The 20,371-nt window shown below is 52.0% G+C and overlaps 8 protein-coding genes across 8 annotated transcripts; 4 read left to right on the top strand and 4 right to left on the bottom strand.

Annotated features, from left to right (window-relative positions):
* Positions 1 to 273: 273 nt before the first annotated feature.
* On the top strand, positions 274 to 2,000 carry MYCFIDRAFT_191189 (uncharacterized protein; the record flags this gene model as incomplete). The annotated part of the gene is made up of 4 exons (XM_007933391.1): positions 274 to 329; positions 391 to 1,149; positions 1,278 to 1,899; positions 1,968 to 2,000. 4 exons carry the CDS (start codon positions 274 to 276, stop codon positions 1,998 to 2,000), a joined length of 1,470 nt encoding a protein of 489 aa, XP_007931582.1.
* A 182-nt stretch (positions 2,001 to 2,182) lies between these two features.
* Positions 2,183 to 2,820, bottom strand: MYCFIDRAFT_71850 (uncharacterized protein). The gene is made up of 3 exons (XM_007933161.1): positions 2,706 to 2,820; positions 2,562 to 2,652; positions 2,183 to 2,504 (listed from the first exon to the last, which is right to left on the bottom strand). Exons 1-3 carry the CDS (start codon positions 2,737 to 2,739, stop codon positions 2,372 to 2,374), a joined length of 258 nt encoding a protein of 85 aa, XP_007931352.1. The 5' UTR covers positions 2,740 to 2,820; the 3' UTR covers positions 2,183 to 2,371.
* A 768-nt stretch (positions 2,821 to 3,588) lies between these two features.
* Positions 3,589 to 3,933, top strand: MYCFIDRAFT_33271 (uncharacterized protein; the record flags this gene model as incomplete). Its single annotated transcript, XM_007933026.1, has 1 exon — positions 3,589 to 3,933. One exon carries the CDS (start codon positions 3,589 to 3,591, stop codon positions 3,931 to 3,933), a length of 345 nt encoding a protein of 114 aa, XP_007931217.1.
* A 240-nt stretch (positions 3,934 to 4,173) lies between these two features.
* MYCFIDRAFT_33444 (uncharacterized protein) lies at positions 4,174 to 5,164 on the bottom strand (the record flags this gene model as incomplete). Its single annotated transcript, XM_007933037.1, has 3 exons — positions 4,174 to 4,585; positions 4,644 to 4,919; positions 5,040 to 5,164. The coding sequence occupies 3 exons, from the start codon at positions 5,162 to 5,164 to the stop codon at positions 4,174 to 4,176; spliced, it is 813 nt and encodes a 270-aa protein (XP_007931228.1).
* Positions 5,165 to 9,323: 4,159 nt separating this feature from the next.
* On the top strand, positions 9,324 to 10,780 carry MYCFIDRAFT_124180 (uncharacterized protein; the record flags this gene model as incomplete). The annotated part of the gene is made up of 2 exons (XM_007933392.1): positions 9,324 to 9,573; positions 9,633 to 10,780. Coding segments are annotated over 2 exons (1,398 nt in total), but the record flags the coding sequence as incomplete, so codon positions are not given.
* Positions 10,781 to 13,486: 2,706 nt separating this feature from the next.
* MYCFIDRAFT_87208 (uncharacterized protein) lies at positions 13,487 to 14,963 on the bottom strand. The gene is made up of 3 exons (XM_007933393.1): positions 14,164 to 14,963; positions 13,781 to 14,104; positions 13,487 to 13,723 (listed from the first exon to the last, which is right to left on the bottom strand). Exons 1-3 carry the CDS (start codon positions 14,667 to 14,669, stop codon positions 13,546 to 13,548), a joined length of 1,008 nt encoding a protein of 335 aa, XP_007931584.1. The 5' UTR covers positions 14,670 to 14,963; the 3' UTR covers positions 13,487 to 13,545.
* Positions 14,964 to 15,383: 420 nt separating this feature from the next.
* MYCFIDRAFT_216890 (uncharacterized protein) lies at positions 15,384 to 16,664 on the bottom strand (the record flags this gene model as incomplete). The annotated part of the gene is made up of 1 exon (XM_007933394.1): positions 15,384 to 16,664. One exon carries the CDS (start codon positions 16,662 to 16,664, stop codon positions 15,783 to 15,785), a length of 882 nt encoding a protein of 293 aa, XP_007931585.1. The 3' UTR covers positions 15,384 to 15,782.
* Positions 16,665 to 18,541: 1,877 nt separating this feature from the next.
* Positions 18,542 to 19,455, top strand: MYCFIDRAFT_212567 (uncharacterized protein). The gene has a single exon (XM_007933395.1). The coding sequence runs from the start codon at positions 19,092 to 19,094 to the stop codon at positions 19,344 to 19,346; it is 255 nt and encodes an 84-aa protein (XP_007931586.1). The 5' UTR covers positions 18,542 to 19,091; the 3' UTR covers positions 19,347 to 19,455.
* Positions 19,456 to 20,371: the final 916 nt, after the last annotated feature.

The following is a 20,371-nucleotide window of genomic DNA, read 5'->3' on the forward strand; positions in this document are numbered from 1 at the left end:
GCCTTGAAACTAGGTCTCAAAAGACACTTCGAACAACGAACAACGAAGGGAATGGGGAAAGAAGCGAAGCAAATCCCAAGCGAGGTGGTGTGGTGTGGGAACTTGTTCACTAGCGCCAGCCTTACAGCAGCCACATGCAAACTTAGCTCCTCCTGCATGACCCCCGCAGGGTCTGGGCCGATGCGATACCCGTCATCACTTCAGCTCGCGTGAATTGAGGCAGGCCAGCACGGTAGAAGTTCTGCTGGGTTGCTGAGGTCTGTACATAATAAGATGGAAGCAGTTGGCCTTGCCCTCTCCATTGTCGCGACCATCGACATAGCTATCAAGTAAGCTGCGCCAACAACTCTACGAATCTTGTCTGCATCATACTCACAAATACTGTGCAAGCCATGGCCATGCTCTTGTTGAGATGTGTCGCTCTTTCAGAAAGGCCGATAGTGAGATTGAGCATAGGGTAGTACTGATTGAAAGCTCAATGTTTCGGACCAAGAGCCAGCTCCAGTTGATCAAGGAGATGCACAATGAACTGGATGAGGATTTCAAAACCATGCAGCTCAGATTGTACCATGCTTTCACAGCCAAGCTGAAGGATGTCATCGGCAGGCTCGAAAGACTAGTAGAGCAAAGTGTGGGCGAAGATGGTTCCCCGAGTTTCTCGGTGAAAAGAGGGAAGTACATCTTCGTCAAGCAGAATCTCGATGCTGCCATTGAAGACATGGAGCGTTGGCAAACTAGGTTCGATCCGACATGGAAACTGATCACTCTCAAGCTGGAGTCGCCATCAGTGGACATGTTGTTGAAAGGGCATGACGAGGCAATGAACAAAGATGAATCCGGCATGTCGTCTTTGAAGGCCACAAGAGCGCTCAGAGGAGTTGTAAAAGACGGCACGAGCTCGGGCGTGAGTGTATTCCTGCCAGCACGTCAGCTAGAAGGCATGGATGTGCAGCGTATACCTTTCTCGACTGCGAGTGTGTACAGTAATCCGAAGCGACGCTACCTGGTCGATAGCATTGATCTCGGTGTCGAGCACGTGGGCAAGAGCCGGACGAAAGCTTTGGCGAAGAATGTCAGAGATCTGGCTGAAAAGTTGCAGTTCGTGGAGTCTGCCAGGGTAGGCATGCTCCAGTGCAAAGGGTGGGTTGAGCATAGGCAGGAGAATGTACGTTCGCTAATGCTTCCTTCGATTTTAGGTTCGTCATGCAGGAAGAAGGCGGTTTCCGGATCATCTTCCGGCAACCACCAGGTACCGATAACGATGGACCGCCAAAGAGTCTTCGTGAGATGCTAATAAATGCCGTCGAGCATAGCCTCACCGAGCGAATGCACATTGCCAAACAGCTTGCCAGAGCCGTCAGCTACATCCATTCGTTAGGATTTGTGCACAAGAATATCAGGCCAGAGACAATCATCGGCTTCCGCACAGAGCGGCAGAAAGGTGAATTGGAGTCCGTGTTCCTGACCGGTTTCAGCCATTTTCGCGCAGAACACAATGCCACAGGCAAGCTCGGCGACGCAGCGTGGGAGAAGAATTTATATCGCCATCCAGAGCGCCAAGGTATGCATCCAGAGGAAGAATATGTGATGCAACACGACATCTACAGCCTCGGTGTTTGCCTTCTCGAGCTCGGACTGTGGACTTCGTTTGCGGAGTATGATGGGGAAGGAAAGGCAAGCAGAGGGAAGTTGCTGAGTCTCATGACCGAGGCGACTGACTCCAAGGATGCGGAGGATTCGAAGAAGATGCTTGTCGCCATGGCGAGAAGGCAGTTGCCGTCTAGAATGGGTGATCGGTATTGCAGTATTGTTGTCAACTGCCTGACCTGCCTAGACGACGATAACGAGGATTTCGCGGATGAAGCTCAATTCCACGACGAAAGTGGCATCCAGCTGGGTGTCAGATACATGGAGAAGGCGAGTCGTCCCTCCCCCAGGTGCAGGACTATTGCTGATGGTTCGCGCAGATCATGCTGGCTTTGGAAGATATTGAAATATGAGGTCGCGCCATGAAAAGGAGCGAGGAGTCGGACTTCCAAGTAATATTGGATCGTGGCTGCTTACACCCAGGCCGAAATGCATTGCGTGGCGGAAGCAAACCAATCAAACTTTGGGCTTCAAACTCTTTTCGAGACAGCACAACAACATCACGAAGACGAGGACAAGAGTTGCGTGTTCATTTCAGAGACCAATTCTCATTCCATTCTCATATCGACTATCTTATCACAGTGGTATCGGCATGCCATCCATCAATCATCAACCAAACTCCATGTCATACAGCAGGTCATGATGCGCGATCCCAGGCCACCTACTCAGTTCGGTGTCGATGCAGATGATGATCCTTCAGATGTGTCCTGTCCTTAAAATGCTCCTAGTGCTTGCCAAGGCCCAACTTCTCCTTGGTCTTGTCGAGGAAAGAACCATCACTGTGAGCATCCTTCTCGCGGCTGGCCTTGTCCTGGACCGACTGGCCGGTGGACTTGTGGGAGTCTGGGACGGCGTCACTGGGGAGAAAAGTCAGTCATGCATGGGTAAGGGAGGCCATGGTTGAGTATGCATACCGCTGGACCTTGTCGCCGGCGCCAGTGATAGCGTCGCCGACCTTGTCGGGGGTGGACTTGGAGTTGTCTGGAGTGACCTTGTCCCCGATCTCTGTAAGAAGTGGTTAGTCGGTGATGGAGGCAAGGGGAGTCAAGAAGGCGTACTGTCGGAGAGATCCTTGCGGCCGGCGTCAGTCATGTTGGCGGTGTTCGTAGGTGTGTTGTGTGGTGAGTGATAGAGGCTGATGGTTCCGTTGGTTGAGGATGTTGTTCGTGTTGTTGATGGCTGATGGGAGAAAGGAAGTGCTGAGGAAGAACCGCCGGGCGCTCTTAAGTACTGTATATGTTTGCGGCAGTCACAGTCGCAGCGCAGGGCAAGCAGCAGTCGTGGTGGCCACGGCCAGCGACCTGGGTATGTGACGAAGGTCCACGTCATGGCATGTGATGGACTTGGAATCATGGATGCTTGCTTGCTCGCTTGGAAGCAAGCAAACGAATGGCACAACAATGCTTGCTGTTGCCACACTACTGACATCAATGCATCCTCCCCCTCCACGCTGATAGTGCGCCAACATGACAACGCGATATCTTCGGCGCTGGCTCCGTGCCATCATCGTCCGCGCAGTCCTGAGCAAGCACGTAAGGAGCTTGGCCCAAGCTGGAAGTTGGTGTCATAGCACGGCCGGGTGATGTTGTGCTGAAGACGATCGCCGCAAACTTCAAGGCACTGCAGCAGCTGTGAGAGTGGGCTGGAGGGGCAGAGAAGATCTGACATCATCGAGCTGGACGATAGGTTGTGTTGCAATCATCGTGAAGAGCCAGTAGAGCGGAAAGAATAGAACATACCGCAAAACAACCATACTCTGCTTCGTGCCTGCACAAGTGCAGACGCCGTCAAAGTTAAAAGTGAGTATCGAAGCTGAGCTCAAGGCCCTGCTGTCCATCGTCCAGCCGTGCTTCTGCGTCTCCGATTTACACCCACTGTACACTGTCAGAAAGAGCATTGCCTGGCAAACTCCCTGCTACTGCAAGCGCCAGTCCTCGCACAATGTCAACAACATCAGAAGACACCCAACGCTACAAACTCGTCTTCTTCACCCCACCCGCCGACCTCCCGAAAATCAAAGAGGCAATCTTTGCGGCTGGAGCAGGTCAATACGGGCCCAAATATAGCGAATGCTGCTTCACAACACCAGGAATCGGACAATTCCGGCCTTCAGCGTCAGCAAACCCTCATATTGGGAAGCCTGGCGAGGTGGAAGAGGTGGGCGAAGCAAGATGTGAGACGTTGTGTGTAGGGAGGGAAGTGACCCAAGCTGTAGTGGAGGCGTTGAAGAAGGCACATCCGTATGAAGAGGTGGCATATGAAGTTTACAAGATCGAGAACTTCTGACCGAAGAGCCTGTGTGACTCCAAGCACGAGAAGCCGTGATGGCATACGGGAAGGGCAGTCTCAATGCTGAATTTGCAGGCTCTCCGGAACGATCGCAGCTCTGCACAAGGCAATGAAAGTTGGCTCGTGCGGGCAAAGGGAGATGCTTGCTGATGGACGCTTACAGCGTATCTAGGTCGACGTGACCTTTCTCAAATGCCCTTCCAGCGCCTCGCTGTTGAAGAAGCCGCCTGGCCATCTCTACTTCAGTGCCTTTTCCTTGATGTCCTGCTGATCTACCCAATCTCTCCACTCTTTCCATTCGGCATAAGCCAATCCTGCTGGCTTTCCTTCGTACGTGACCAACTCTCCTCTACCATCGCGCCAAACTTTCTGCCACTGTGAGCTGCTGCCACTCCAGCCCGCCTTTCTCATCAGACTGATCAAAGTCTCGTCCTTCGTCCAACCTTGCTCTTTCGCGACATCGGGCAAATATGTGGCACCATATCGCCGACCGTGGTGCGTGAACGAGATGCGTAGACCGTGCTTGCCGAGTTCCCAGTCTAGGGGATCTTTACTCGGCGAGGAGAAGTTGGTAAGGAGGGTGACATGGTTGGAGAGAGAGGGAAGTAGAGATGAGGGGATAGGTTGGAAGCGTACGTCTTCGAAGGCACTGTTGTCACTCGTATCAGCACAATGGAGTCTACGGGCGTGGGAACGCGTGCACATACCTCGTCAGCGCATAACTTCTCAAGCCATGATCCAGCTCTTGGGGCTCGAATGTGCCAATACAACCCCTCAGACTCTTGTGCCCACTCCTGCTCAGGGTATTCCACGTCACAAATAAGGGATGCTCAGCCTCGGAATTTCCACGCCGCCTGATGGACGAGAACAGACTCGATCGCGAACTCATACTCGAAGCCGGCGTCGCCGTTCCAGAACTCGGCTCCGTCTTACTCTTATTTGAACTCCCACTCGATGGCAAGCTGGAACTACTGCTCGCCGCACTCTGCGCGGGCTCGCGATTCAAAAGCCTACTGATAGCTGCTGGTTTGGCCGAAGCAGCCTCTACGCCATTTATGCCCTCCTCGTCATCTTCCTCCACATCGCTGCCATCTTCCAACGACTTCTCGCTGCTCGCGTGATACCGGTCCCAGAGGTCTTCGACTTGTGGCAGAGAAAGTGGTTGGCGGCGGTCAAAGCTGGCAGCGAGGATTTCGAAGCAGTAAGCGCAGTGCGCTTGCGTTGCCATTGGACTGCTATTCTACGACCTCGCCGTCGCTTTGTGCTTTGTATACGTGTACAAGCAGGTCTTTGAGTTGTCTTCGGAGCTGCGCGTGACCAGGATTGCTTGGTTGGAGTCTGCGGGCGGGTTCGGGACGCTGCTGGTTGCTCAGGTGCGGGACGTTCTGAGGTCAGCAATGATGGAGATCCTGAGGGAGGAGTGAGAGGCGGCGGCAACGCGATTGATCAGGCTGGCAGGACGGATTGAGCGAGTCGGGGTCGAGGCAGCATGATCTGCTCGCAAGCGCCATGACGCCCCTCTTCCCTGCCACCCCGTCGCCGTCGTATATGCAGGTGTCGTGCTCCTGCGCCGAACAAGGTTGCGGCGTGGAGAAGTCTAAATTTGGTATATCATTGCGAGCTTCACGTCGAGGATATGAACAACGTCACCTGCAGGTTCTGTAATTTGGGGGGAGATTCAACGCAGGAATTCATTTTCCGACGACACCTTTTGATGGACGGAATATGATTGATGTCCAGTAGTGTTGCTGCTTCCACCTCGGCATACAAGAGCAACATTCTACGGTCATCGAGAAGAGAAGGCTTTCTTAGCATGCCGTTGCTCATGCAATACCGCATCCGCCAAGACACGTATATCTACCTCGGACGAGATGCGGCTTGGTCGAGTACATCAAGATTTCATTGGACTCCATTGCGTCTGCAAGAGCATACTGCAAAGGAAGATTCCATATGCTCAAGCAACATTACGACAAGTCGTCACATCTCGACATTCTCATAGTCTTGGCAACGCGTGTGGGACTCACCTGTTCAGAATTCCCGAGAGCCAGTCGCCGAGTGCCCAGCGTTGCATCGAGCCAGTACATTTATTAACCACAAGACGCCGATGGTCGCGACTTCTCCTTCCCACCGGACCTCATCCCCTCTTCATCGTCCAGCCTACGTGGCTTCATACAGCCTCGACAAGACAATCTTGCAAAATGTAAGCCCTGATCCTGATGAGATACCGCTGTGTTCGATGTTCAGCTTCCACCAAGTTCAGCAGGGTCGAAAGACTCTGGAGACATTCCGAAGCCTGATAGCTGCATGAGGCTCTACGAATCCATCAGAACCCCGGACATCCACGCTTCAACTCTCGGCTGCTTATTGCTGCGTGGACTACTGTGGAAGTAGAGCGTTTCCGCACCACGGCTGGGATTGTGGAGATGTATCCGTTCCATGCGCACATCAATCACCACCTTCCTTGCTCTTCGGCCCTCAGCATTGGATCTGCACTCGTCATTATTGTTGGACTGGAGTAGTGAAGCGACACTGGATATTTCAACAGGCTTGCATCTCTTCCCTGGAGACGCAAACCCGTGGCCCCGCGGCTGCAGCAGAGCAGACACATCGACGTGCATGATCAGGAACTGCCGACTCTGCCATATGCAAGGGTCATCATGGAAAGTGCTCATCAAGAGAACGGGAATGGCCTCTGATCGGCCATGAACGAAACTACAGTGTCTGCGAGGGCGATTCAGTCTCACGTGCTGTCACGACCACGCTCGAAGCAGTGTCTACATTCACCAGGGTCCTTCAAATTGACAATAATGCATCCGAAAGCACACCCGATATTGACGCCAGGGGACGATTTACCGCGTTGCGAAGCCGAGCACCATGCATTCAGACCTCACAGGCCTTCCCACCAAAGCCTAATAAAGGCGCAATCAACTTGAGCCGACCGGAACGGAATCTCTATCAAGTTCCATGGCAGCAACGAGTTTGCGGTCCGATGAAGCAGTAAATCGCGTCTGTTCCCAAAATTGAGAAAGTATCCACCTAGTCACCCACATCGCGCTAAAAGGGTAAATCAAAGAGTTCGTCGAGAGCCATGCAATGTCCTTTCTTGGCAGTACATACCGGAGGCTCGGCACCTTTTGTAGCCTTGTTACCCGGGGTCTTGATGGTGCCCATTCTGGGTTAACACGTGACGCGTCCTGCATGAGGTCGCTTTCGCGATACATACCGAAAAGAGCTACGGCGCCATAAGGGGACACTTTGACTAATAATAAGGAGACGCACTACAAGAGCTTGATGGTCTCCCCAGCCTGATCCAGCCACTCAGGTGCCAGTCTCTGCAACTGCCGTTCATGTCTACATACAGCGTCTTACCACATCGGAGTGAAAGTGACTAGGGTCGGACCGCTGAATAACAAGTTTCTATTCGCTATAATCCATGAGGAGCAAGGGTTTGGGGAATACCCACTTTCACTCCGATGTGATCAGACGCTGTACAATGAGGAACGCAACTTACTAATCGCATGTGAGAGGGTCTGAGCTACGCACAACCAAGTATTACTAACGAACTCTTTTCACCTTGCTGTATACAGATCCATCCAGGGTTGTTGCAAAGTAGGCTTGGGGATCTCCTCGAACCCGAGAGTCTAGGGCGCACGGAGTGCCGGTGTCCGTGGCTTCATGAAATCCATAAGCCGCGATATCAAGCCTTTGCCAAGCACTTTGCCAATGCTGTTCCGCGCTGGCGTGGGTCGGTCCTTATTCTCGAACTGGATCCGCCGGATTGAGACACTGCTGCGTATGGTCGTAGCATCGTGAGGAGTCCCATCGGCCGCTCGCCATTGGCGAGTCGCAGCCTGCTCCTCTTGCAGACAAATTCCGGATGCGTAGCCAGCCCCGTGTTGGTACCCCGAATTTGGTACCCCGGAACTTCCATATCATGAGGCCATACTCTCGATCCAGATAGGGAAGTCGTGAAGACGAATGGACAAAACCTCGGCTTTCCCTGCCTAAAACATCGAGTACTCGAGTTCAAGACTTCATCAAAGTATCTTCGCCGGATCCTGACTATGACCAGCATTCAGTCGCCGACCACGCGGATGTCAGGCTGTGTCCTGGCCGTCTCGCGCAATTGCACCCTCAGGCCTTATAAACATAGATCACCAACATGAGTGACTTCGCCGCCTCTAGGTTCTCGCTCGCCTAAGACGGCCTTATTTACCTGTTAGGAGCCGTGCTCCAGATCTAGCAAGGCTCCATTCTGCGAATACCCCTGCACCTCCGAGCTTACTTTCAATGTGCACCTCTTTCAAGAAGCGAATAGTAGCGTAACGTTACGCCGGTAGATTGGGCCTCCGAATGACTCAATATAGTTTTGCATCCAAGGAGGACAGAACTCATCCGGTCCGCCTACGTATTTCTTAGCACCAACAATTTCCGTTCAGCCTACACGAATCGAAGACTAAAAAGTGCATAATTCTATTCGGAAGAGGGCATTCTGTTATATCTGTTTCTTTGCTAAAATCGCCATATCCGTGTGGCGCGTTCTTCAAAAATCCAGGTCGAAGGACTAAGAGAAATTCAGTCACTTCGCTAGGAAGAACACGAGTCATGTGTTTGGGTGGATCCACTCTGTCCTCCTCACGGTTTTGCATATAAGGAGGACAGAACTTATCCGGTCATGCCTGCGTATATTTGATCCCTAAGAAACTCTGGTGGGGACATCTTGAATTCTGAGGCCATTTCTTTATCCACCTACGCCCTTTATTATAGAGTGGATATTCTAGTCCGAAAGAGGGCATTCTATTGCCTCTATTTCTTTACTAAAATCGCTATATCTATGTGTCGCGTTGTCTCAAAAATCCAGCTCGAAGGACTTAGAGAAATTCAGCTTTACTTAGGATGACTAACACACTGGTAGGGGGAGAGTGGATCCGATCTGTCCTCCTTATATGCATAACCCTCCTCACATGCATAATCCTCGCGGGCTATTCCACAGGGTATAGAGGATACCACCGAAACTTTGAAAGAGGGTGTAGGGGTGAGCTCGTCAGTGATGAGAGGTTGGGCCCGACCCGCCCGAAATTATACAGTCTAATATCAACAGGATAGGAAATTAGCAGTGCAGGTTTGCGAGGGACAGTGATGAGGACTCCTGATGAGAGTCCTGAACGAGACACAAACTATGTTTCCCGGAAAGACTCAATCACAGTCGTCTTCCGAAGCAAACGACTGCTGTCACTATGTCGGACCTGGGACTTGGGTCACTTGGTGACCTTGGGCTCGGCAAATCCCTTGGCGTACTGGGGGATGGGCTGCAAGGAGTCAAGCCCGTCGTGGAAGACGTAACTGTGAGTCTTGGGGGTGCAGTGGGTGACCTAGGCGGCCTCATACCTCCCAACGGCCCTTTCCAGGAATGCATTGTCACCGCATTTGGCAGAGACACGACTCGATATGCATTCCCCCAGGACTTGCTGTTTGGCTTGACAGATCAACGGCCATACAACCTGGACGCGGCATGGACACCTGCTGCGATTGTGTATCCGCACAGTGCGATCGAAATATCCACTTCGGTGTCCTGCGCGTATGAGTATGGTGTTGCGGTCCAGGCGAGAAGTGGCGGCCACAGCTATCGTGGGTTTGGTATGATTGTGCATCGCAGCCTGGGGAAGAAAGGATTGTACTGATTCGTTCGTCTTCAGGACTTGGAGGACAAGATGGCTCTCTCGTTGTCGACCTCAGATTTCTCAAGGACTTTTCATACAACTCGGCCACTCAACAAGTCACCTTCGGATCTGGCAGTCTACTCATGGATCTGGATCGACAGTTAGCAGCGATAGATCGAGTCATGGCGTATGGTGTTGTTGGCGATATAGGCACAGGAGGACATCTTGCCATAGGAGGACTTGGGCCGCTATCACGACTCCTTGGGCTTGCAGCTGACCAGGTTGTCTCTATGCAATGCGTGCTCGGAGACGGCCGCATCGTTACGGCTTCGAATTCGGAGAATCCAGATCTCTTTTTCGCCATGAAAGGGGCAGGCTGGTCTTTCGCGATAGCCACGCAATTCACCATGCAGACCTCTCCAGCGCCAAGCACTGTCACAAGCTACCAATTCAACATCACCGCCGGCACTATCGGAGGCCTCGCAGATTCATTCAAGGCGTGGCAAAAACTCGTCGCGGATCCGGACCTGTCTCGCTACTTTGCCTCCACGTTCGTTCTAACGGTAGACCTCGCCATCTACTCGGGCACTTTCTTCGGAGATGAGGAAACTTTCAACCGGCTCAATCTTGGTCTTTCGCTCTTTGACGGCATCATTGGCATTTCAATCGTAAGTCGGGTGGTGACAACCGTCATTCACGAAGTCATCGACATTGTGCAAGATCTTTTCGGCCAGATCCCTCAACACTTCTACTCCAAGAGTCTGAAATACACTCGCAACACGCTACTCTCTGACTCTGCCGTCGATACTTTATTCCAGTACATCGACCAGACCCCGAAAGGAGTGTTGATCTGGTTCATCGTCTGGGATCTCAATGGCGGGGCAATCGCCGACATTCGACAAGATGCCACCGCATACTGGAATCGAGATGCACTTTTTTTCCAACAGAGCTACGTGTCAGACCCCCTTCTCCCAATCTCTCCGACATCCTACGATTTCTTGAACGGCATCAACGCACTCGCGAAACAACTCAGGCCTGGCAGCGACGACAGTGCTTATCCGGGATATGTCGATCATCTTTTGCCTGACCCTTTGACCGCGTACTGGGGTGGTAATGTGCCTCGATTGAAGCAAATCAAAGGAAAATATGACCCGGCAAACACTTTTAGGAATCCGCAAAGTATTCCTTCGCCTTATGGGGGTCGTCAAAGGCATAATAAGCTTCAGTGAGGGACCGGCTTGGACTCTCCTCGAGCACGTATCCACAGTCGTGGTAGGGAGCATCCAAACTTTGCACGCAATCCTCTGGAAGTGAGTCATCTCAAGGGCATGAACGCGGACTCAGCAACTGCGCAATCACATGCAGGCTCAGTCTGGAGGAACCAGGAATTGCGATCGCATTCAATGCCACATCAGGCCTCTTTAGTGGCTATAGGAGGAGGATTTTGGCGAATCTCGGCGGACAGCTTCACCTGCTTCGAACATGAGAACAGTAAAAACACACTGGATGAGAGAATCTACAGTCGTAGTACACTAAAACAGCAAAGTCGCAGTTCAATTCATCATCCTGAGTAATCGAACATAATTCATGCGCAATTTGTGTTCATTGGATGAATCAGCTTTGCCTCTTAAATTCATCTGTCACCATATCCTACCCTCGTCGTTCTTCATAACAAGGTGGAGCATCACATGTATCTCATTCTCTCTCCCAACAACAAATGTAGCCTTGTCCTCGTAACTCCCTCATCGCAAACATGGACAACCTCGCACATCAACATCATCCAAGGACTACAGTACAGTACAGTACATAGTTCCCATGTACAGAACAAGCCAAGACAATCTAGATCGCATCGGATCGCATTCAAGTTGCATTATTGCATCATACAGTAAGTACGTCTCTCTCTCTCTCTCTTATTACCCGTTCAAGTACAACCCTTGTCTACCGAACTCGTGAACCGAACACTGCAACAGACGGGATTTGTTGGGGGGGGGGGGTTGCTAATAAGCACGGAACTGCGCAAAGCCGCGATGCCGTAGCGTAAGCCGGACGAAAAGAATCGCGTGATTCTGGCGCGGAAATGTTGCCGTGAGTGGGCAGAGGTTGGGTAGAATAGATTGCAAAGTGTCATCAGAGAGAAACGAGGTTGTACGAATGCGAAGGAATTCAGGCACAAAGAATTATCATCGTATCGCTCATGCAAAAGATGTTTCTCGGTTCAAGCTTCCTCCTGATGATGATCGCGATCACCCGCTCCCCAATCAAGAAAGAGAAGTAGTAGTGAGTGTGTGTACAGGATACAGTAACACGACACGACGGCGGGCTTTGATCTTGGTCTTGGTCTTCACTAGCGCTTCATTAGAAAAAAAGACATTTGTTTTTCTTTCCACGCCGGCTTCAACTCTGAATACGTGAAAAGCTACCAAATCGAACCCGGTGTTTACCATTGCCATCGAGACCTACGGCTTTCTTCCCGTAGCTTCTTCCGAGATCGGTAGAACTATCGCTGCAGGGGAAACTCGCGCTGCGGAAGTTTGGAGTGGGGAGGGAAAGAAAATCTGAACTGGACTTCCTGGTGGTCAGCCCAATAGCGATGCACACATATCAAAGCAGCAACCGGCGAGTTCCTGCCGCACTTCTCCAACAATGTCACTACTCCATCGGTTCCAGTCTAGACTCCGCGCGGCTTTCTACAGTAGTCTCGTCTAGTCATCACATCACGCAAGAAAGACCGGTCCAACCATGCAATACCGATTCAAAATTTCGGCCGCGGGAAAGTTCTTACCATAACGTCATTATTTATTAGCAAGCAACACGCTCACCTGTCACTCCTGCGCAAACTATGGAGATTCCTTACGTCCGCAGGGTATTCAATCCTCAGTCAATCAGTCGATTCATTCGGGGTAGAAATCTTTTCCGATCCGATCTGACACATATGCTGATGAGACTGTCACTGATGAGATGAACCTAGACTCTTTCTTCTTCTCGTAGCTTGACGCAACGGCACTACTAATGCGATGCAAAGAACATTCCACGGCAGCCAATTGACTCCGCGGCTAGTGCTTCCATCCAAGCCCATGTACCTGGGGATCATCATAGGCGATCGCTGGTTGTCGAAGTCTAATAAAGAAGAAGTGCTGTCGATAATAATCGCTCGAAAGTGATATTGACAGTCCAAGCTGTGAAGGTGGAAAAATTTTCAAGATCCACAAATCGGCATTCCAAATAATTTGGTGCTACAAAGCCAAAGCCATTGACATCGAGGGTGGATCTGTGACTTGTACTATACACTGGGCGGGCGTTTTTCTTTTTGAGTGGCGTAGACCCAATGCTGCGAAGTGTCATCACAAAAACCACTCTCTTCTGTAGGTCCAATTAATAGCCGGTGTGGGCACTCTCGCACGTGGCTTGCGTTCAGGAGTCCGCCGTAGTCATCAGCAAGGTTTGCGAGGAGAACTTCCCGAATCCTTCTAGCGAGAGCGGTCCCAGAGTGGTATGGGTGAGAAATAATGGTCGCTCGGTCATCCGAGTGCCAGAATTGGCCTTGTGGTATGCGTGCGGCACAATAATACTGCACGCGAACGGTACTTGTCAGCGGTATCGATGACTTTGCGCTATTATTGACCGCCTGCCTCATCATATCCCAACGTTCCTGCAACAACAAAATGGTCAGCGATCATTTGTGATCAACCACTACCAAAGTCGGAGATGGCTCGCTGGCCGAATTCGGCTTGCCGAAAGCCGAGTTGAGTTTTGGTGGCCGCGGGCGTGATGTTGTGATTTGGGAAATCATCATGTGAAAACATTTTCCTGTTGCGGCTTGGAACACTGCTAGTGCTGAAAATGATTACAATGATAAGGGAAAGCTGAGCAGGATGGAGCAAGTTCCCACGCGGGTTCATCAGAAATGTGCATTCGCTTTGTCAAGCTCTGGTAGGGCTGAGACGGCATGCTACTCGGTCCAGGCACGATACACAGTCCTGCTGCCCCAAATCTGACCTTTCTTTAGAACGACCTGCTGCCTCCATTGGTCATTGTTGATGGCGTTGACGTATCGGCTCGCCTCGATGCAGAGACCGCTTCGGGGTCCTCTTGCTGGCTGACCGTCCTTCGCGGGCACGTCAATAAACCTGAGATAGTACCCCGAGTCAGCAACTGTCTCAAAACAATGGTATGCATTTGCTTACCGCCCAGCGTAGAATTGGAATGCAGGCTCTGTGCTAAGCGCTTCAAGATGAATCTTCGTACTGGGATGATAAAGCTCAATAAGCTTCCTCATTGGCTGACTCCTTGTGTCAAGAGGAATGCTTGAAGGATCCGGATTTACAACGAAGCAGTGGTCCGGGTCGGGCCTCTCAGCGCCCAGGACGAATTCCTCGTTCGCGTTGAATTCAGGATATGGTTCGATCGTACCAGTAGGTATGGCGTTTTCGTCCACCGGCAGATGCAGATTGGAGGGTACGATTACCTTTGTGCCCTCGATAGTGGGCCCATCAGATATGTTAAAGTAGCTGCAGGATCTCTGTCAGCACAAGGATCTCTGACAGCGCATATGGCTTCGGAAGCTTACCTGTGATTCGTCAAGCTCACAACGGTTTCAGCAACCTCGTCGCCAACCAGCTCTGCTTCATACTCAATCTCAAGGCTGGTTTTCTCCTTGCCATCGTCATGTTCGAGGGTCGGAGTATACCACATCCTCATCTGCACCGTCCCAGGAAAACCCTCTTCACCGTCCTTGCTCAGATACTTGAACATGACAGCATCTCGCCCCTTGCGATTGGTCGGTGTAGGACCTTCAAACTCCTGCTTGTCCCAACCATTTGCGCCACCATGTAAAGTGTTTGGGCCATTGTTGGCTGCCAACTCATAGCTCTTGCCGTTCAGATCGTTGATCTTCGCGTTCGATATCCGATTTGCTACTCTTCCAATGTTGGCTCCAAAGAAAGGGTTCTTCTCTTTGTATGACGCAGCGGATGGAAACCCGAGTGTAATGTTGCGCCCGCCTACTCGAAATTCTTGGATAATGCCGCCTTGGGGCAGAAAGGTGAATGCATCAGATGGCTGTGAAGACGCCATTCTTGCGAGACCAAACTCGGGGCTGGATTGGGGTTACCTTGCGCACGGCGCGTAGAATGTTTCCAAAATCTTGTGGAAAAGCATCAAACTGTCGAGATGATGAGCTCCAGTGTCCATCTCCATTATTATTGTGGAGCCGTGGCCCACAAGCAGAGGGGCATCTTAGCCTAATTTCAACCTCATGTAGTACTGACTTCCTCACGGAACAACTGACTGACCGACAAACTATGGTGTGTCCTTGTTGTCGAGGACAGGAGGTTTACAACACTTCTAATTTGGTAGCCAACTCCGAGAAGTGAGTGGTGAGGAAAGAAAACGAAACGTGGATCTTTTTTGAACCTCTCCGGGTCACGCACAGACCGTAGCCGTTCCTGACTCAAACCTTCCTCCGGCGATTGCCTTCAAGGTTCCATCAAACATATTCATTACTGTGGTACGGTCAAGACGCCAATCGAGATTGCAGATTAGCGACAACAATTATTATTATTATTAACGCATTACTACTAAGTCGTTGAGAGACTCGTTGAGAATTCATTCTTCTCCTCTCTGCGCACCACAATGTGAAACGCCGTCTAAAGCTTCGGCGACCGTACGTCTCCAGGGTTGAGACGGCCATACCATTTCCTGGAGAAGGTGGCAAAACAGAATCTCAGTTGAAAATTTATTACAAGTGTTTCGAATCAGAAGCGTGAGAGAGATGTTGTCCATGCAGGTGGATGGAGAACTCAGTGATGAGCTAACTCTTAGTTGTGCTGCACACTCATGACAGCTAATTACGAGCAGGTATTTGTGATCGTGCTCAAAGTGAAGCTTTCCCGAATTGTCTCCTGTTCGTGGTACCATACAAAGCAGCCTGGCTGGGCAATTCGAAGCCGACTCCCATGTCTATGGACAACCAAGGCGGTGGGATGTCCCGTTGTCCACGCTAAATCGCAGCAATAAAGAAGCGACACACTCGTTAATAAGTAGTCCTTGGCAAGTCGCCGACCCAGACCATTTTGACGCAAAGCCATCGCCGATTATGCTATATCATGGCGGGTATCTAAATTATCGGATCCAAACTCAACCGGTCGAACGCATAAAGAGGGGAACAAAGAATGTGTTGCCCAATCGTCATGTCATGACCTGAATGTACTGCTGGAACTCGAGGTCCATGGAATCGGCTTGAAATCCTGGAAAGGCTCCGTCTTGCAGTCTAGGTCCATCTCCGAAGCCGTTCGACATGTGTATAGGTGGGTAAGACGTGAACGCCGCCATGTTTGCCTCGTATGGTGCGGAAGTGGGCTCCCATGGAAGACCATTGAGATTGTGGAGTTTCGAGTCGATCTCTGGTGTTTGAATGGCGAAGTCAGGTCGCATCGCATAGCTGGCCGTGGTGTCTGGGTATGCCCATTCTGCTTGGTAGAGCTGGGGATCATTGGCAAGTGGTGAGGCTTGTTGAAGAGGCGATGGCTGAGCTGCTGACGAGTAGGATAATCTGTGAGGTGGACGAGCCGGAGTGTGTGCTGGAGGGGATGATGGCGCGCTGCCGAACGCAAAGTTCTCTTTGAACACTGCGGGCGCAGGCTTGGAAAGAGTGGGCGTGCTATGCGATTGCGAGCGGGCGTGACTGTGTTGGCTGTGTTCCGAGTCCGAGCTGAATGATTCTCGTCGCTGCTGAGTGTAGCCAGCGCCATCTGCCAATAGCCGCGATTGCAACTTGGTGCAGTCCTCCTCAAATGTCTCCAGCTCACCACTACCGTCGTGCCTTGCCTCGAGTAGGTCCAAGGCAGAAAGAATATCGTGGGTCAAGGGATTGCCGTTCGACTCTGCAAGTGGTGATCCTTTCCAGGCGTTTGCTTCGACTAATCGCTTGTACATTTCCTGGAGACCAGATACCAGCTGGCCTTGTTGTTGTTCGAGCATCTCCACATATCCCTTCGGATAGACCTTGTCGTGAGACTTTTTCCGTTCGCTGACAATGATCAGCTCAAGCCGATTGATCGATCGGTCCATCACTTACCCAAAGACACAGATAGCATTGTCAGACTTGCATCGAGTGCAAGGGTGAGCGCCATCACATTTGCTCTTCTTCAATCGACATCGATCGCAGGCCTTGCATACTCGCTTTCTGATGCTGTCGGATGTCGAGTCTTGAGATGATGTCCGTTGTGGCGTGGCCATCTTGTTGACTGGGGAGTGCGCCAACGATGGGGTCATCGTATGGCTGTGATATGGAACGGTGGTATTGTTTAGACACTGAAGCTGGCTGCGGTGAGCCATGTGGACCAACTCTTAAATACGTGTCGTGAGGGGAAGACAGCAGCTAGTAGAGAGATGGTTCATCGAGGTGGAGTGGAGCCAGTAGTGTGATGAGGCAGCAGCAGAGGTGTTTACAAAAGGCGTATGAGCATTGGGAGGCGGATGGTGGATCTTTCATATAGCTACCACAGCAGTTGCGCAGTGAACCACGGAGCGCCAGAGCGCTGGAACCCCCGTCACGCTGGCGCCGATGGGTAATCCTGGGATGCTCAGCCCGCAATGGTGCACGCTGCACAGCACTCAGCATCAGCACACGGAAGCCATCTGTAATCGTGCCGTCGACGACACTTGCGACGCATGGGCAACCCTACCCTCGCCGCCATGCATCTAAGAAACTCTGTTTGTGAACAGGGCGCATGGACCACCGCGCTGTGCTGTGCGGGCAGCGGCGCTGAGTCTGACGAGTAGTAGTGAAGTCGTGGTGAGGAAGGAGGCAGGAGGCAGAGAGCAGGATCTGCCGAGCGAGCGACCGGGCTCGGCTGAAGCACAGCGTCCGCACTGAATTTCTATCCGTCCGCCGATGATTATGTGATGCCCGCATAACCGCTTTGGTTAACGACGCGGGGGGCGCATGTGAGGCCTCAGGCTCCACGCCACCGCCTCGCCCACCGACCGTGGCATATTGTTGGCCGAGACTTGGCCTCTTGGACTGCTGACGCTGCGTGGACGGGGCGCAGGCAACACGAGCGTGATTCGTGCTGGAGCGGAGGGTGATGGTGATGCTATTCACCAAGCATGCGGCATGCCACCTCAGACCTGCTGGGCCGCCGTACTCGAGTGTGCGTCTCCTTCTCGCCTCGGCCGGCGGAAGTTCCCAGCCTCATCAAGGCTCGTTCGCCAGGGCAGACGTGTCTCATTTCTTGCTGCCCTGCCCTGCCCTGCCCTTCCCTGCCCTGCCAGTCCATTTCCCGTTTGGAGCAGCACCACAGGCAGCTCACCGCGTCACGCGAGCCCCTGGTCGAGCTCGGATGGGCAATGCTTCCACCACCGCACGCCCGTCGCACACTCACTTAGCCTGATGATCAGCTTTATTGCACGAATACTCCATCTACACGCCCTGCACCCTCCTCCTAAATAGGCACTTCCGCGGACTCGGATTGCTCCACGTCCGTAGAGTGCACTGAAGACTTGTTATGACGCTATGACGGCAGTGAGCGCTGCTCAAACGGCATGGTCCTCATCATTCGACCAAGGAAGATTCCTCATCACGGCCCGACTTCAATGCAGAGTCCGAGCGGCTGAATCCATACCACATACCCGCCTCCGTGTCGACCACTTCTTCCTCGCACGAATACCACATTTGTTGCTTTGCTCTCGACAGGCCAGACAGATTGGGACGGCCCGCGGTAGCTCATTCCTGATCCGGCACCAAATGAGCCGGCAGAAGATGTCCCTTCCGTCCACAGCTTGACTACTGACTGTCATCATCAGCAGCAGCCTGGATGTGTCATTCATTATGCCGAAAGTCTAAATTCGCAACCCAGCAATCATTGGTCTGCTAATGCTCAGCGTGCACTATGAAGTCGTTGGATGTGTTGAGCCCCCAGCACTGAGACTGCTGCTGGAGTCCTGTCGCAAGAACCGGCCGATGTTTCTCCATCTCCTCATTCTGGAAGTGTGGACTCACCATAACAAAGATGGCTACAGGAGACACCATCCTGCTGCAGCACTTCCTTCGCGATGCAGCCACTGTTGTCCCGACCGACAACCTACACGACCTTGGGTGTGAAGCAGTCACGGAGCTCGAGATAGATCTGGCAGCATCACCGCATTACGATCATTTCGGAACGCGAATGGATCACAAGTTCACTGCTGGCAGAATTTCCTCTCATCTTCGGTTGGCAGATACGACGTACGAAAGTTGAATGAAGTCACAGTCGGACCAGCATGGCATGACCGAATGGCCTTACAGACCTTTCCTTTGGACAGTCCAGCGAAGATCATGTCAAACCGAGTATCTGAATTCCACTAGCCCAATATATGCCCAAATGCGACGGCCTGTCCTCAGCGCAGCCAACAGGAGCGAAATCGAAACGCAGCCATCTTTGTTGTGATACTGCGACACTCTTTTATTACTCGAGCCACCCATAGCGTCTTGCACGAAACGAGGAGAAATGGCTAATGTGCGGTGACCTGATCTCAGGTCTTGTGGGCCAATGCAGATCATGTCTCGTGCACAGAGTTTCTGATGTCGAATGCCATAGCTATCGCAGCTCACAGTCCGAATGTAAGCACCCGAAGAATCGCATGGCTTCTTATATGTGGAACAAACGGCTTCTATTGCCGACAGATCATGAGATTCTGGGCCTCTGGCCCGAGAGGGGACTCGAGCATTCCGCTATACCATGCTTTCCGAACGAAGTCAATCTTGAATGACCGCTGTTCTGCACAAGGAGTAATTTAGGTAACCTTACCGCGCCTGGGAGACCTCAGGCCTCAATTGCGTTTGCGCAACTCTATATTTTCAACCACGAGAGTACTCAGCAGCACTGTCAGGTTGTGTCAGCACATGAAGAGCACGGAAATAAAATCAAGTGCGCTGCTCGTTTGAAATGCTTGTCTGGTCCTCTCGAGGCCAACGAAACCGATTAAGCTCGAGTGCATTTACGAATTAGGACATTCACCAGTGCATACAGCCTCCGCAATATCGACATCACAACACGCTCTCGGCTCTTCATTCCTCTCGCAATACGAACTCGATTTGACGTGTCCACGTCCTCGCATGTCCATTCTGGCATCATCACGTTGGGTCCGGGACCAGGAGTTCACCGCCCTGTCACTGCCCACTCCATATTTATGAAACTCACAGGCCCTCTCCCGATCGCTCGGTTCTGTCACCTTATCAGCTCGACCAACGAGCTGCACCAGTGGCTGGGTACCCTTCGCATTGGAGCCTGCTCGTACGCATCGGAGACCAGCTTCAGGCTGGTCTCAAGCCTGGTGAAACACGTGTCCCCAAGGTCAAGTTGCGTCTCATCTTCGAGGACCCAGTCAACTTGGCACCGAAGTGCCAGTAACTTCGCAGAGTCTAATTGCCATTCTCAACTCTATTGCTGCTATTCTGAACCCGTTTCCGTGCAATTTCCCAACCTCGTTTCTGCAAGTGCAGCGTTTCCTGACCTTGAAGGCAAGTTGCATTGATGTCGAAGCGGCGTCACGCCATCAGTCGCTGTTCACACCGTGCTCTATCAGCATCGATGGAGCGAAGGCTCAAGAGGGTGATGACCTGCGCGAATAGAGGCCTGTCGCCATTATTCCGTTGGGGGTGACGCGAAAGCATGCTCCCCGAGCCGTGCTCGACTCTTTCCAGCATTGGACCAGCATGCGACAAGGCTTCATTGGTACCCGGACGTGGTAGACATCGGGCAGCCTGACCACGCTTGGCGGCAATTGCCGGGATG

This window comes from Pseudocercospora fijiensis (assembly GCF_000340215.1).
Source record: "Pseudocercospora fijiensis CIRAD86 unplaced genomic scaffold MYCFIscaffold_10, whole genome shotgun sequence".
NCBI classification, from domain to species: Eukaryota; Fungi; Ascomycota; class Dothideomycetes; order Mycosphaerellales; family Mycosphaerellaceae; genus Pseudocercospora; species Pseudocercospora fijiensis.